At 40.5% G+C, this 14,865-nt stretch overlaps 1 protein-coding gene across 1 annotated transcript in view; it reads left to right on the plus strand.

Moving 5' to 3' along the window:
- The window catches only part of LOC113902735 (coiled-coil domain-containing protein 7-like), a 169,077-nt gene that overhangs the window by 55,928 nt on the left and 98,284 nt on the right, over positions 1-14,865 (plus strand). The window contains exons 10-12 of the mRNA XM_027558129.1: positions 2,320-2,430; positions 7,436-7,546; positions 11,809-11,919. Of these exons, the coding sequence (XP_027413930.1) occupies positions 2,320-2,430; positions 7,436-7,546; positions 11,809-11,919 (333 nt within the window). The remainder of the gene's footprint in view (positions 1-2,319; positions 2,431-7,435; positions 7,547-11,808; positions 11,920-14,865) is intronic.

Consider the following 14,865-nt stretch of genomic DNA (forward strand, 5'->3'; position numbering starts at 1 on the left):
GCCTCTGAAGAGATACCCACTGTCGCTTCCCAGTTTATTCCCAGGAATTTCCTGAGTCATGGGTCCTTTTGCCTTGTCCATAGTAATGTCCTAGACATGTTGCTACATGTGGATCAACATGGCATCCAATCCTGGTTGGGTAGTACCCTTGCCTGGACCAAGTAGGAGACATTCTTTATTATAGGTGAAAGGCTAGTGCTCCATCTGAGAATGAGACTTGCAGCTCATGGCCTTGTGGAAGGACATTAAAGGAGTATTGAAATGTATTACAGAAAAGGCAGACAGATCCTGATCATCTGTGTGGACAGGGATGCCCAAATGGGCATTTACAATATGAATTCCTTCATACCTGTTTCCCTTAGCTTGAGCAAGGGCCTCTGTGGCAGTCGCAGTGTCAGTTAAGGCCAGTGTCCCGATCTGTACCATAGCATTAAGCTGTAGTAAGTAGTCCTGTAGTCCAGTCCAGGCACGCAAGGCTGATTGTGTAGGTTTACTTAGTTACTGAATGGAGAAATAATCTCACAGACATGTTTGGTTCACTTAAACTCATCAAACAGGGCAGGCATTCCTTTTTCTCTTCTTAATAGTTGTTCTGAATAGAAGTCTGTAGGCACTGGTAGTCTGGTAGGTTTGCAGTCTTCCATGTGCCCCACTGAAATGACCCTGAGTGCAGCAGTGCTCATCACAGCTTGGGGTTGATGTGAGTTGGAGTTCACATAGAAAATACATCTGCACTACTGATGTATTCAGTAGTGGGAGCTATGAAATTGAGGTTTGTAATGCCCAAAGGCACCCGCACTATGGTCAGGTGTAAGTAAGGGTCAGAAAGCATTCCTGTGTTCCTCTAATCCTGGTGTCAGAGTTGTGGAGATAACAGTCATTGGTAAAGTAGAAGCCAAATGGCCTAAGGTATGCAATCTTCCCCCACTGCACTTTGAACTCTCATTTGGCATACATCATCAGATGCCACTGGGGATAAGGATGACGGTCTAATCCCTAATCATGTTTATTTTGAAAAGTCAAGTATTATAGGTGAAAATAGGCAGAGTTGTGGAATTCATCTTAGGATCACTGCCAGCGGGGGAGAGCAGAGGGAACACATTATTGATACTAAGTATCATCATTATTAGTACTAAGTATCATCACTGTTTTGATTCTCATGAGGCTGTTTTGGCCTCCATGGTCCACTTTCTGGCACAAGATGAGTGGTGGAGAGTCCATCCATCCCTTTCTTGAGCCTCCATTGCTGGGTAACTAGACTGTTTCCAGTGGCAGGGAGTTTACCATGCCTGGACAGAAGTTTTCAGAAACTAAGTGTCAGCCAGGAAAGGAAGGAGATTGTCTCAGGTGTTTGTGTCTTTTCTTCCGCGTCCCCTCCTTTGTCCTCCTTGGACACAGTGGCCCCTGTCAGGGAACTCAGAACCAGGGGTTCTGTTAAGACACAGCCAGCAAGGTGCCAGTGTCCCACACTAAGTTAACAAGAGTAGCTCCTCTAAGTGGAGTCTATGTAGTCTCCTCTGGTTGCTGGTCCGGTGGAACTGAGAAACCTGGATTCTTTTTCTTTAGACATGATTCTCAAAACTTCAGTATATCTTGGAGTATACATCAGTGTCAGAGAGAAGCTGAGAGCAAATAGGAGTCACTGGGTACAACTCAGTCAGCCATGTCTGCAGCGACTAATTGACCCACTGTAATAGTTTTTGGTTTTTATTTCCTATATTTCCTTTTTAAAAGACGAATACATTTATCACTTTTTTCAAGTTCCTTTTCTTCATGTCTTCCTTCCTCCTGCCTTCCTGCTTGCCTGCCTGTAGCATACTATATATTCCCTGTCAGGTTGTTTCTTGCCCATTAAGAGTTAAATCCTAGAAATGCTTCTGAGTCAGTTTGTTGGGTCTTCATTCCTTTTATACTTGCTTGTACAGCTGTGTGTGCCACATTATATCCCATAGTCTGTGTTTTCTTAGTTTACATGCATTACTTTAGCCTACCAGTCTCCCATGCTTTTATATTTAAGTGGCTTTGACTATTTTGCTGTTATGAATAATTTGTATGGGTATATTTTCATTGTTTAGTGTTTCAATATGTATTACCTGAAAATATTTGGAAAACTCAGAAAATGACAGACTAATACAAAACATATTAGAAGTCTAAGAATATTAATGATGTGCTAAAATACCTTTCATGCACCCTTGTTAACATTCTTCCCACAGTTTTCTTGTACAACCTGGCATTTGATGATGTTCTTATAACTTCATAAAAATGAAGTTTTTTGTGAAGTTTTTTTATTTAGTGGGCCAAATTCTTCTCTTTATGCAGCTCAGGATGAAGTACCAGATAGAAATCGTATTCTTCATCATCAAGACTCAGTGTCAAAATCAGAGATTCAAGTAAAGAAACCAAGCTTGCACAAAGGGGAAGGACTTACTGGTAAGTATAAAAACTATGGAAAACATGAAAATATTTTATATTAAACTCACTAGAAGATGTTTTTATTTTGGTTCATGTTATATATTTTTGAACATGTATTTTATAGAAATGTTATACTTCGACTAAAGTGTGACTACCATGAGATATCTAGAGGAAAAAAGCAGAAATATTGTTAAACTTTGATTGGAATTTCTGTTCTTAAGATTATTTTGTGAGAAGATGAATGCCCCAAGGCCCAATAGTAGGTGAATAACTGTCTCTCCAAAGTAGAGTGCCTTTCAGCCAGCTCCAGGTAATTGTGGATACAGAAGCCCAACAGACGCTTCTATGCATGGCAGGGGCATTTTGCCATAGATTCCTTTGCCAAAGCAGTATTTCTGAGATCTGTAAATCAAGCATCTGATGGGTTCTGGAGGCCCTGTTGGAGGGCCTTTAGGGCCTTAGCTGTGTCCTCACTAAAAGGAAGCAGCTTTTCTGGTAACCCCAGAGATCAGAGTCATTAAGAGCTCCACATGGGGAAATGAGAATGCACGTGGTCAAAGAGTCCCACTATTTGCTTGGCCTGTTTTATTTATTGGAGTTGAATAGTTGGCAGTCCTATCCTCTGGAATGAGAAGTCATACCCCTTAGACATCATGCCCAGGAGTTTCACTAGGGTACCAGGTAAGTAACTGAGTATACTAATGGCCCAGCCAAGAGCCACTGGTGGTTCCACAGGGCATCTAGGCCTTATTTGGTGTGTCCTTGTCTTGGCCCACTAGAGTGAAAACTAGTCCTCTCTCTGGGAGCAGGTGCTTCAAAGTCATGACCTGTGCACTGATTACTGATACCTGAGCAATTTGATGGCCATATGAAGGACGTTAGTGCTCATGTAGCTACAGTTATGAAACAGTTTACCACAATTACTCGTTTGCTCAATCCTGTAATGCTTCTCAAGTGGTTTCAGAATAGCTTTGAACATGCCACTTGATAAACAAACCAGATTTTAAAAAGATTTCATGACTTGCTGTTATTCTCCCTCCCATTCTCATCTCAATCCCATGTCCAAGAGTGAGGGTTTATGTTAAATACTATATTGAGAAGTTACCACTTCTATTTTGCCTTCAGTTGTTTCATTTCATAAGTTTGCTTTCTCTTTGCATTCGATCTTCTTACCCTCACTGATTTAATTATGTTTTGAAATACATGGAGCATGAACCTACTTCCAAAAGTTAAAAAGTATATAAAGAGCTATGCTTAGAAGCTTATTATTCCTTCCTCAGTCTTCCCTCTCATCTTGTTGGTAACCATATACATTGTTTTGTGATAGGTTTCCTGTGTTTCCTGTATTTTTTCTCTCCATCCTTGTTTTTTCTCATTTCTAAGATACCCATACCAGTTTTCCTTTTTTTAGTTTTTTTTTAAACGTAACATTATTCCTGATGATCCCTTTAAGAAATCCCTTTAAATCAGTAGGTAGAGATTCATTTCACTCAGTTTATAGCACTGTGTACAGCTGTACCACAGTATTTACCATAATTCATATTATTCCATAGTGGATAGCATGTATCCTAGTTTATTGAACTAATCTTCTTTGCTTTAAAATGTATATGGTTTTGAATATTTTGCACTTACAAATACATTGTATTCAATAACCATGTACATACTCATTTGTATTTTTAGTTCTATGAATTTGTATTAGTCTGAAGTATAAACAGGACTTCCTAGGAGGTGCAGGGGTAAAGAATCCACCTGCCAGTGCAGAAGACATAAGAGACACAGGTTCTAGCTGAGTCAAGAAGATCTCCTGGAATTGGAAATGGCTACCTACTCCAGTATCCTTGCCTGAAAATTCCATGGACAGAGGAGCCTGGCAAGCTACAGTCCCTGGGGTCCCAAAGAGTTGAACACGACTAAGCAACTGGATATACACACAAAGTATAAATAACCTAGGAAAAATAGAGACTTTATATATGGATGTTTCTATGTATGTATGTATATTATGTTGTTACAGCCTCTTTAAAGTATATTCATTAAAAATGTTCTCACAATTTCTAGTCACATGTTATTTATGGTAATTTACTTATGTGTGCTCAGTCTCTTCAGTTGTGTCCGACTCCTTGTGATCCTATGGACTGTAGCCTGCCAGATTCCTCTGCCCATGGAATTTCCCAGGCAAGAATACTGGACTAGAGTGCCATTTCCTTCTCTGGGGGATTTTCCTCATCCAGGGATCGAACCAGCATCTCCTGTATTGCAGGCACATTCTTTTCCACTAAGCCACTGGGGAAGTCCCAAAGTGAAAGTAAAAGTCGTTCAGTCATGTCCAACTCTTTGTGACCCCATGGTCTCCAGGTCAGAACACTGGAGTGGGTAACCATTCCCTTCTCCAGAGGATCTTCTCAACCTAGGAATTGAACCCAGTTCTCCCACATTGCAGCCAGATTCTTTACCAGCTGAGCCACCAGGGAAGCGCAAGAATACTTGAGTGGGTAGCCTATTCCCTTCTCCGATGGAACTTGCCAACCCAGGAATCAAACTGGGGTCTTCTGCATTACAGGAGGATTCTTTACCAGCTGAACTGCTAGGGAAGCCCAATTTACTTAACTTTATCAAAATGAGAGAAAAATTCACGGTATACTTATTGTAAGTATGAAACCAAGAGATTTTATTGCAGATCTCGTCTTAGCAAACACCCTCCTCTAACAACACAAGAGAAGACTCTACACATGGACATCACCAGATGGTCAACACTAAATCAGATTGATTATATTCTTTGCAGCCAAAGATGGAGAAGCTCTATACAGTCAGCAAAAACAAGATCGGGACCTGACTGTTGCTCAGATCATGGACTCCTTATTGCCAAATTCAGACTTAAATTGAAGAAAGTAGGGAAAACCACTAGACCATTCAGATATGACCTAAATCAAATCCCTTATGATTATACAGTAGAAGTGAAAAATAGATTTAAGGGACTAGATCTGATAGATAGAGTGCCTGATGAACTATGGACGTAGGTTCATGATATTGTACAGCAGACAGGGGTCAAGACCATCCCCAAGAAAAAGAAATGCAAAAAAGAAAAATGGCTGTCTGAGGAGGCCTTACAAATAGCTGTGAAAAGAAGAGAAGCCAAAAGCAAAGGAGAAAAGGAAAGATATACCCATTTGAATGCAGAGTTCTAAAGAATAGCAAGGAGAGGTAAGAAAGCCTTCCTCAGTGATCAGTGCAAAGAAATAGAGGAAAACAACAGGATGGGAAAGACTAGAGATCTCTTCAAGAAAATTAGAGATACCAAGGGAACATTTCATGCAAAGATGGGATCAACAAAGGACAGAAATGGTATGGACCTAACAGAAGCAGAAGATATTAAGAAGAGGTGGCAAGAATACACAGAAGAACTATACAAAAATATCTTCATGACCCAGATAATCACAATGGTGTGATCACTGACCTAGAGCCAGACATCCTGGAATGTGAAGTCAAGTGGGCCTTAGGAAGCATCACTATGAACAAATCTAGTGGAAGTGATGGAATTCCAGTTGGGCTATTTCAAATCCTGAAAGATGATGCTGTGAAAGTGCTGCATTCAATATGCCAGTAAATTTGGAAAACTCAGCAGTGGCCACAGGACTGGAAAAGGTCAGTTTTCATTCCAATCCCAAAGAAAGGTGATGCCAAAGAATGCTCAAACTATTGCACAATTGCACTCATCTCACACGCTAGTAAAGTAATGCTCAAAATCCTCCAAGCCAGGCTTCAGCAATAAGACTGAAGGCTTCTGAACTGTGAACTTCCATATGTTCAAACTGGTTTTAGAAAAGGCAGAGGAACCAGAGATCAAATTGCCAACATCCGCTGGATCATCAAAAAAGCAAGAGAGTTCCAGAAAAACATCTATTTCTGCTTTATTGACTATGCCAAAGCCTTTGACTGTGTGGATCACCATAAACTGTGGAAAGTACTTCAAGAGATGGGAATACCAGACCACCTGATCTGCCTCTTGAGAAATCTATATGCAGATCAGGAAGCAACAGTTAGAACTGGACATGGAACAACAGACTGGTTCCAAATAGAAAAAGGAGTATGTCAAGGCTGTATATTGTCACCCTGCTTATTTAACTTATATGCAGAGGACATCATGAGAAATGCTGGACTGGAAGAAGCACAAGCTGGAATCAAGATTGCTGGGAGGAAATATCAATAACCTCAGATATGCAGATGACACCACCCTCATGGCAGAAAGTGAAGAAGAACTAAAGAGCCTCTGGATGGAAGTGAGAGAGGAGAGTGAAAAAGTTGGCTTAAAGCTCAACATTCAGAAAACTAAGATCATGGCATCCAGTCCCATCACTTCATGGCAAATAGATGGGGAAACAGTGGCAGACTTTATTTTTTTGGGCTCCAGAATCACTGCAGATGGCGGTCGCAGCCATGGAATTAAAAGATGCTTGCTCCTTATAAGGAAAGTTATGACCAACCTAGATAGCATATTCAAAAGCAGAGACATCATTTTGCCAACAAAGGTCCATCTAGTCAAGCCTATGGTTTTTCCAGTAGTCATGTTTGGATGTGAGAGTTGGACTATAGAGAAAGCTGAGTGCTGAAGAATTGATGCTTTTGAACTGTGGTGTTGAAGAAGACTCTTGAGAGTCCCTTAGACTGCAAGGAGGTCCAACCAGTCCATTCTAAAGGAATATCAGTCCTGAATGTTCATTGGAAGGACTGATGTTTAAGCCGAAACCCCAATACTTTGGCCACTTGATGCAAAAGCTGATTCATTGGTAAAGACCCTGATCTTGGGAAAGACTGAAGGCAGGAGGAGAAGGGGTTGACAGAGGATGAGATGGTTGGATGGCATCACTAACTCAATAGGGGATGAGTTTGAGTGAACTCCAGGAGTTGGTGATGGACAGGGAGGCCTGGCATGCTGCAGTTCATGGGGTTGCGAAGAGTCGGACACGACTGAGCGACTGAACTGAACTGATGTGTCTATGAAGGAATTTAATGAATCTGTTTTGTGCAGCTCCTGATGATGTGCCTGACAATACTCCTGTGCTTCAGCATCAAGATTCAGTGTCAAAACTCCCAATGCAAGTACAGAAACAGATATCTTCTGGAGAAGGAAAACACGGTAGTAAGTACAACAGTTATAGATGCCTTTAAATTTTTAAAAAATTAATCTTACCTGATCTTTTTTCTTTAGTTCATGAATATGTGTTTGAGCACGTATAGCAATTTTGCACTTCAAATGTGAATAATATAAAAAATTAGAGAACTGGAACCATTTAACATTTGGTTGATATTTCTTGTTATAAGGCTGCATTGTAGAGACACTTCTTGCTTATTAACCACCAAGGCCCAGTAACTGCTCAGTAGTCTTTCAAAGTGATTCTATACTTTCAGCCACCAATAAGAGATTAGGGGTCCATAAGCTGGGTGGATACCTCAGATGTGTGGCTGTGTTCTTTTGCCACAGACTCCAATAGGCATCAGAGAGACCTGTAACTTAAAAGACAGTGGATTCAAGGGGCCAAGGAAAAGGTTTTCCTGTGTAGCCATTTAAAGGGTCTCCAGGCCCTAGTCAGCGTACAGGTCTTTTTGATAACCTAATTGCTGGGTGCTGTCATCAAGATGGCCATGTAGGGGGATGTGTGAGTACCAGTTTCTGAACAGTCCCACCAGTCATTGGGGATCCTTTGTATTTGTACGGGCTGAGAGCCTGAGTGTGACTAAAACTCAGGCAATTATTGCCTCCAGAGAGAGTCCTACTCTCCCTTCCCAGTCAGGAACTTCCCATGAGTCTTGGGTCCTTGTTTCTTGTCCCAGTAATACCCTAGACATGTTGCTACATATGGGTCAAAATGCCATCCAGTGCTGGTTGGGTAGTACCCTTGCCTGGACCAACTAGGAGACATTCCTTACTCTGCAGAAGGCTAGTCCTACATCTGGGAGTGAAATTTCCTGGTCATGGCCTTGTGGAAGGACATTAAAGGAGTATTGAAAAGTATTACACAAAAGGCAAACAGATCCTGATCATCTGTGTGGACAGGGATGCTGAAAAGGGCATTTGCAATAAGAATTGATTCAGACCTATTTTTCTGAACTTGGGCAAGAGTCACAGTGTCATCAGGAAATGGTGTTTCCAAACATTGTACTATACTGTTGAGTGACTGAGGATTGAGTTTCCAAGCACCCAAGGCCTTTTGGGAAGCTCAGATAATGAACCTGGGCTTCCTAAGCACAGCAACAGTAGCAGTTTTCTTGTTGTTTTTGTTTGTTTTTAATTGCTGAGCCTGTTAATGCTCTTTTTTTTTTTTAAATCATCATTTTTTTTTATTTTATTTTTAAACTTTACAATATTGTATTAGTTTTGCCAAATATCGAAATGAATCCGCCACAGGTATACCCGCGTTCCCCATCCTGAACCCTCCTCCCTCCTCCCTCACCTACCCTCCCTCTGGGTCGTCCCAGTGCACCAGGGACAAAACTTCTAGCTGGTAGTTTGGTAGGTTTGCTGTCTTCCATATGTCCCACTAAAATTTTCTTAACTACAATAATTTTGTTTATGGCTTGAATTAGGTGCTATCAGGTATGCATATCAACAATATGTCTCTAATAATAATCCATTCAGTAGTAGTGCCACAATAATGATATATCTGTAGTCAAGCTTGGTAGGGGTCTTGGTGGTGGTGGCTTCTGACAGGAAATCAGAGCCTTATCCATTTCTCCTCATTCTCATCCCAGGGATTTTGGGGGTCATAGTCAGCTGTGCATCATTATCCCAAAAGTCCAAAATATGCAGTTCTTCCCCATGTGTACTTTGAACTTTGACCCTTTCACAGGACCTCATTTCCTCACTTTGTGCATAGGACATTTCATAGTCTTGTTTTTTTTATTTTTTATTTTTTTGTAGTGTCTTTTTTTAATTTAAATTTATTTATTTTAATTAGAGACTAATTACTTTACAATATTGTATTGGTTTTTTTTTAATGTAAAAAGTTTAGGTAAAAATTGGTAGGACTCTATGATTCATTTTAGAATATCCTGGGAGAAGAAAGAAGAGCACTTCTATTAGTTGTAGGAATCATTACCAGGCAGACCTGAGGGAGGGTTGCCATTTGGCCTCTAAAGGACCCCATGGACTATAGCATGCCAGGCTTCCCTGTCCTTCACCATCTCCCAGAGCTTGAAAGGACATGAGTTATGAGTTTCTAAATGGAGAACCCACTGATCTCTTCTTTTGTGCTCCCATTGTTTAACAATAAGACCCAGAGGTTTATTTGGAAAAGCCCTACCAAATCCTCCAGTTACATGTGCTCAGTTACCATTTTAATGTCACTTTCTGTGATGATCTCTCTCTGTTATTTTGGCAGTAGTTACATTTACCCTGCCCAGGAATTTGTCAGTTAACATCTGGATTATGTCACTGACAAATGGATCTAAGTTTCTGAGGAGGTTTATTTGAGCAAGATAACCAGCAGGAATGGCACTAATTAACCTAGAGTCTTGTTATTAATAACAATCTCATTATCTATCACTGTCACTCTCTCCTTGTAGAATCTGGGGACCACCAGTGTAGTTTGCAGAGATGCTGTCCTCTCAAAGCTTGGTTTAAACATGTGTTTTGGTCGTAGGGAACCCATCACTGTTGGGCCAAAGCTGTCAGAGCCCAAATAGTTCCCAGATGAGGAAGAAGGATGTGGATGTTCCTCTTAGCCTCCTTGATCAAATTTTCTGCTTTCAGGACACTCTTAAACAGGTCCACCCACACAGTAACACTGTTCTTGCTAACTTTAAGAAAATTACCTCCTTGAAATCAGTTCATTCCATATTTTGCTTGCTTGAAAATTTTATGAATTAGTAAAATTATCAGACTAGAAGTAGAAAGTGTTGAAGGAAAAAAAAGTAGGGTAAAAAAGATTCCTACTTCATCATGCAAGTGAACAACCCAAGTCTGTGAGATCTCTTTATATCATGGACAATGCAATCTCAAAGTGTTCTATATTCATTTAATTCAATCATGGGTCTCAGTAACTTGCTGTATTGTAGGCTGTCCATTGTTGTTAGTGCTGTGTGCTGTGCCTAGTCGCTCAGTCGTGTCCTACTCTTTGCAACCCCATGGACTGTAGCCCGCCAGAATGGGGACCTCATTAAAGTTGACAACAATCATTGGGTGCAACTGAGCTTGCAGAGGATGTGACAATTTTTAGTACTGTCATCAGAGGACAAGGAGTACCCAGGGATTGCTTCCATAAATTTCCCAGAGTCCTTCTGTTAGATCACTAATTCCACCAGGCATTTTGGCAGGGATTCTGGGGCTAAAGAGAAGGACCATCATTACCCCTCTAGCCCAGGAAGCTTGTATAAACAATTTGCTAGCCCTCTCCAAGAGTGCCCCCAGGCGTTCCTAACGTAGCACTTCTTGAGACTCATAGCTGTTGCTAGCAAAGTGCATTGTTAGACCTTCAGACTCTTGCAATTGACCAGCTAGTACTCCCCAACAGGCCTTGTAGTCCTCTCTAGTGTCTCCCCAAAACCCTGGGGGAACTTCATGCTTTTTACTTTTCCAGAAAGACGTTGTGCTTAATTGGGCCACTCTGCCTGCCACCATTTGTCACTGAGAAGAGAGCTATCAGTTGTGAAGGTGATCTGTAAAGACAATGAACCAAACTGAAAGTAAAAGGCCTTTATTCACTTACTGCAATAATTAAGTAGGAGTCTAAACATGAAAGGGCACGAGCTCTACCGGTGTTCCCACCAGTCTTTCTTTCTCCCATGACATCTGGCAAGCATGTGATGTATTGATAATAGGGGAAGGGAATGTCTCATTCCGGGTACAGATATTTGTACCACATCACATCACCTGTACACCATGTATACTACAATTTATATACATATATCATCATATACTATAATTGGTACTATGTTACTTTTTCATTTTATTGAGATATATTTGACATATATCATTGTGTAAGTTTAAGATATACTGCATAATTATTTGATTTACATATATTGTGGAAGGTACTATACTATTGTTTGAACACTCAGATGATTTTGAATATCTTGTGATTACAAATGATGCTATAATGACCAACCTTATGCACAAGTATTTTCATTGGTTCGTCTGTACATATATATTATCCAAAGCATAAATAATTTATGAACATTAGAATCTACTATAAACATATTGATACCTGAGAATATTTATAAAACAAAGAGACAGCTTCAATAAATATCCATTAAAAATATTCTGTAAATTTTCATATCAGGTCTATTGTTATGATAATTTACTTAGGACTTTATGCAAATGAGAGAAAATGTTTCTGAGTTTAAAATCTAGAATTTTTACAGTCGTAATTTTTCCTATTAAGAGACTTAAATTATCTCTTTATATAGCTCCTGATAAAGTGCCAGGTGGAAATCTTATACTTGAACATGAAGATTCAGAGTTAAAAAAACAAGCACAAGTAAAGAAACAAAGAACTTCCATAGGAGAAAGACTCAAGAGTAAGTATGATAATTAGCAATAACTTTATATAGTTTTAAGTTAAATATGTCAGAAGAGCTTTATTTGGTTCATAAACATGTGTTTGAACAAATATTTTGTAGAAATTTAAAACTTTGACATAAAATATGATAACCCTGATAAAATTATAGAACAAAAGCAAATGTATTATATGTTTTGTTTGCAATTTCTTATCCTAGGATTATTACATGACCAAAGTCATGCTCCTATTATTCACCAACACCTATAATAGACCTCGTAAAGAATATGTACTTTTTAGCCAGCTCTGGCAGATTATGGACTCAAAGCCCAGTGAATGACTTTGACGTGTGGTAGTGGCCATAGATTGCCATAGGCAAAGAGAGATGTTACTGAGGTTTCTAACTGAAACAGTGCTTGGAAGTGAGAGGGCTCCATGAAAAGGGCACATAGGGCAGTCAGCTGAAGGGCTTCCAGCAGATCCTGCCCATCAAGGCCCCAAGCAGACAGTGGTCTTTGTGGGAACGTGATGGATGCTAGGTGATCCTGTGAGAGTGAGGCTGTGTCTGTGTAGTCCCACCAGTTACTCTAATGATTTTCATTTCAGAAGCAGAGAGGGTCAAAAGAATGACAGTCATTTTCTCTGAACTATGCCCCTTACAGATCATGCTCAGGAATTTTACTTCAGTTTTGAGTCCTTGTACCTTGTTATTAATGGCCTAACTGCATCCTACTTGTAAGCAAATAGAACATCCTGTTCTTTTGGGGTAGTGCCCTTGTCTGAGCCCACTAGGATGATTTCATTGAAAGAGTGGAAGGCTAGTGCTCCCTCCAGGAGCAGGACTTTTCCCAAGTCTTAACCTATTCATTGATTACAGATAGAGAATTTAGGGAGTCTCATGGGAAGATCCTGGTGGTGCACTATAACCCATACCGCATATATCAGACTAATCCTATCATCCACGTGGAGAGTGATGCTGAGAAGGGCATCTGTGATGTCAGCTGCATTGTACCAAGATTCTTTATCTTGAATAATATCTTCTCTAAGTGTCACAATGTCAGGTACCACTGGTGCCAGAGACAGTTCTAATGCTTTTTGTTCAGTTCAATTCAGTCGCTCAGTTCTGTCCGACTCTGCGACGCCATGAATCGCAGCACGCCAGGCCTCCTTGTCCATCACCAACTCCCGAAGTTTACCCAAACTCATGCCCGTCGAGTCGGTGATGCCATCCAGCCATCTCATCCTCTGTTGTCCCTTTCTCCTCCTGCCCCCAATCCCTCCCAGCTCAGAGTCTTTTCCAATGAGTCAGCTCTTCACATGAGGTGGCCAAAGTATTGGAGTTTCAGCTTCAGCATCAGTCCATCCAATGAACACCCAGAACTGATCTCCTTTAGGATGGACTGGTTGGATCTTCTTGCAGTCCAAGGGACTCTCAAGAGTCTTCTCCAACACCACAGTTCAAAAGCATCAATTCTTTGGCATTCAGCTTTCTTCACAGTCCAACTCTCACATCCATACATGACCACTGGAAAAACCATAGCCTTGACTAGGCGGACCTTTGTTGGCAAAGTAATGTCTCTGTTTTTGAATATGCTAAGTTGGTCATAACTTTCCTTCCAAGGAGCAAGCGTCTTTTAATTTCATGGCTGCAGTCATCATCTACAGTGATTTTGGAGCCCCAGAAAATAAAGTCTGACACTGTTTCCACTGTTTCCCCATTTATTTGCCATGAAGTGATGGGACTGGATGCCATGATCTTAGTTTTCTGAATGTTGAGCTTTAAGTCAACTTTTTCACTCTCCTCTTTCACTTTCATCAAGAGGCTTTTTAGTTCCTCTTCACTTTCTGCCATAAGGGTGGTTTCATCTGCATATCTGAGGTTATTGATATTTCTCCCTGCAATCTTGATTCCAGCTTGTGCTTCTTTCAGCCCAGTGTTTCTCATGATGTCCTCTGCATATAAGTTAAATAAGCAGGATGACAATATACAGCCTTGACGTACTCCTTTTCGTATTTGGAACCAGTCTGTTGTTCCATGTCCAGTTCTAACTGTTGCTTCCTGACCTGCATATAGATTTCTCAAGAGGCAGGTCAAGTGGTCTGGTATTCCCATCTCTTTCAGAATTTTCCACAGTTTCTTGTGATCCACACAGTCAAAGGCTTTGGCATAGTCAATAAAGCAGAAATAGATGTTTTTCTGGAACTCTCTTGCTTTTTCGATGATTCAGCAGATGTTGGCAGTTTGATCTCTGGTTCCTCTGCCTTTTCTAAAACCAGCTTGAACATCTGGAAGTTCATGGTTCACATATTACTGAAGCCTGGCTTGGAGAATTTTGAGCATTACTTTACTAGCATGTGAGATGAGTGCAATTGTGTGGTAGTTTGAGCATTCTTTGGCATCACCTTTCTTTGGGATTGGAATGAAAACTGACCTTTTCTAGTCCTGTGGCCACTGCTGAGTTTTCCAAATTTGCGGGCATATTGAGTGCAGCGCTTTCATAGCATCATCTTTTAGGATTTGAAATAGCTCAACTGGAATTCCATCACCTCCACTAGCTTTGTTCAGAGTGATGCTTTCTAAGGCCCACTTGACTTCACATTCCAAGACATCTGGCTCTAGGTGAGTGATCACACCATCATGATTACCTGGTCATGAAGATCTTTTTTGTATAGTTCTTCTGTGTATTCTTGCCACCTCTTCTTCACATCTTCTGCTTCTGTTATGTCCATACCATTTCTGTCCTTTATCGAGCCCATCTTTGCTTGAAATGTTCCCTTGGTATCTCTAATTTTCTTGAAGAGATCTCTAGTCTTTCCCATTCTGGTGTTTTCCTCTATTTCTTTGCATTGATCACTGAGGAAGGTTTTCTTATCTCCCCTTAACGTACTTCATTAAAATACCCTAAACTCAGTAAATCTCACAGTGGGGACATGGTGGGGGTTGTGCTAGTTGATATAAAAAGTACAT

The sequence above is a fragment of the Bos indicus x Bos taurus genome, chromosome 13, assembly GCF_003369695.1.
Source record: "Bos indicus x Bos taurus breed Angus x Brahman F1 hybrid chromosome 13, Bos_hybrid_MaternalHap_v2.0, whole genome shotgun sequence".
In the NCBI taxonomy this organism is placed as follows: Eukaryota; Metazoa; Chordata; class Mammalia; order Artiodactyla; family Bovidae; genus Bos; species Bos indicus x Bos taurus.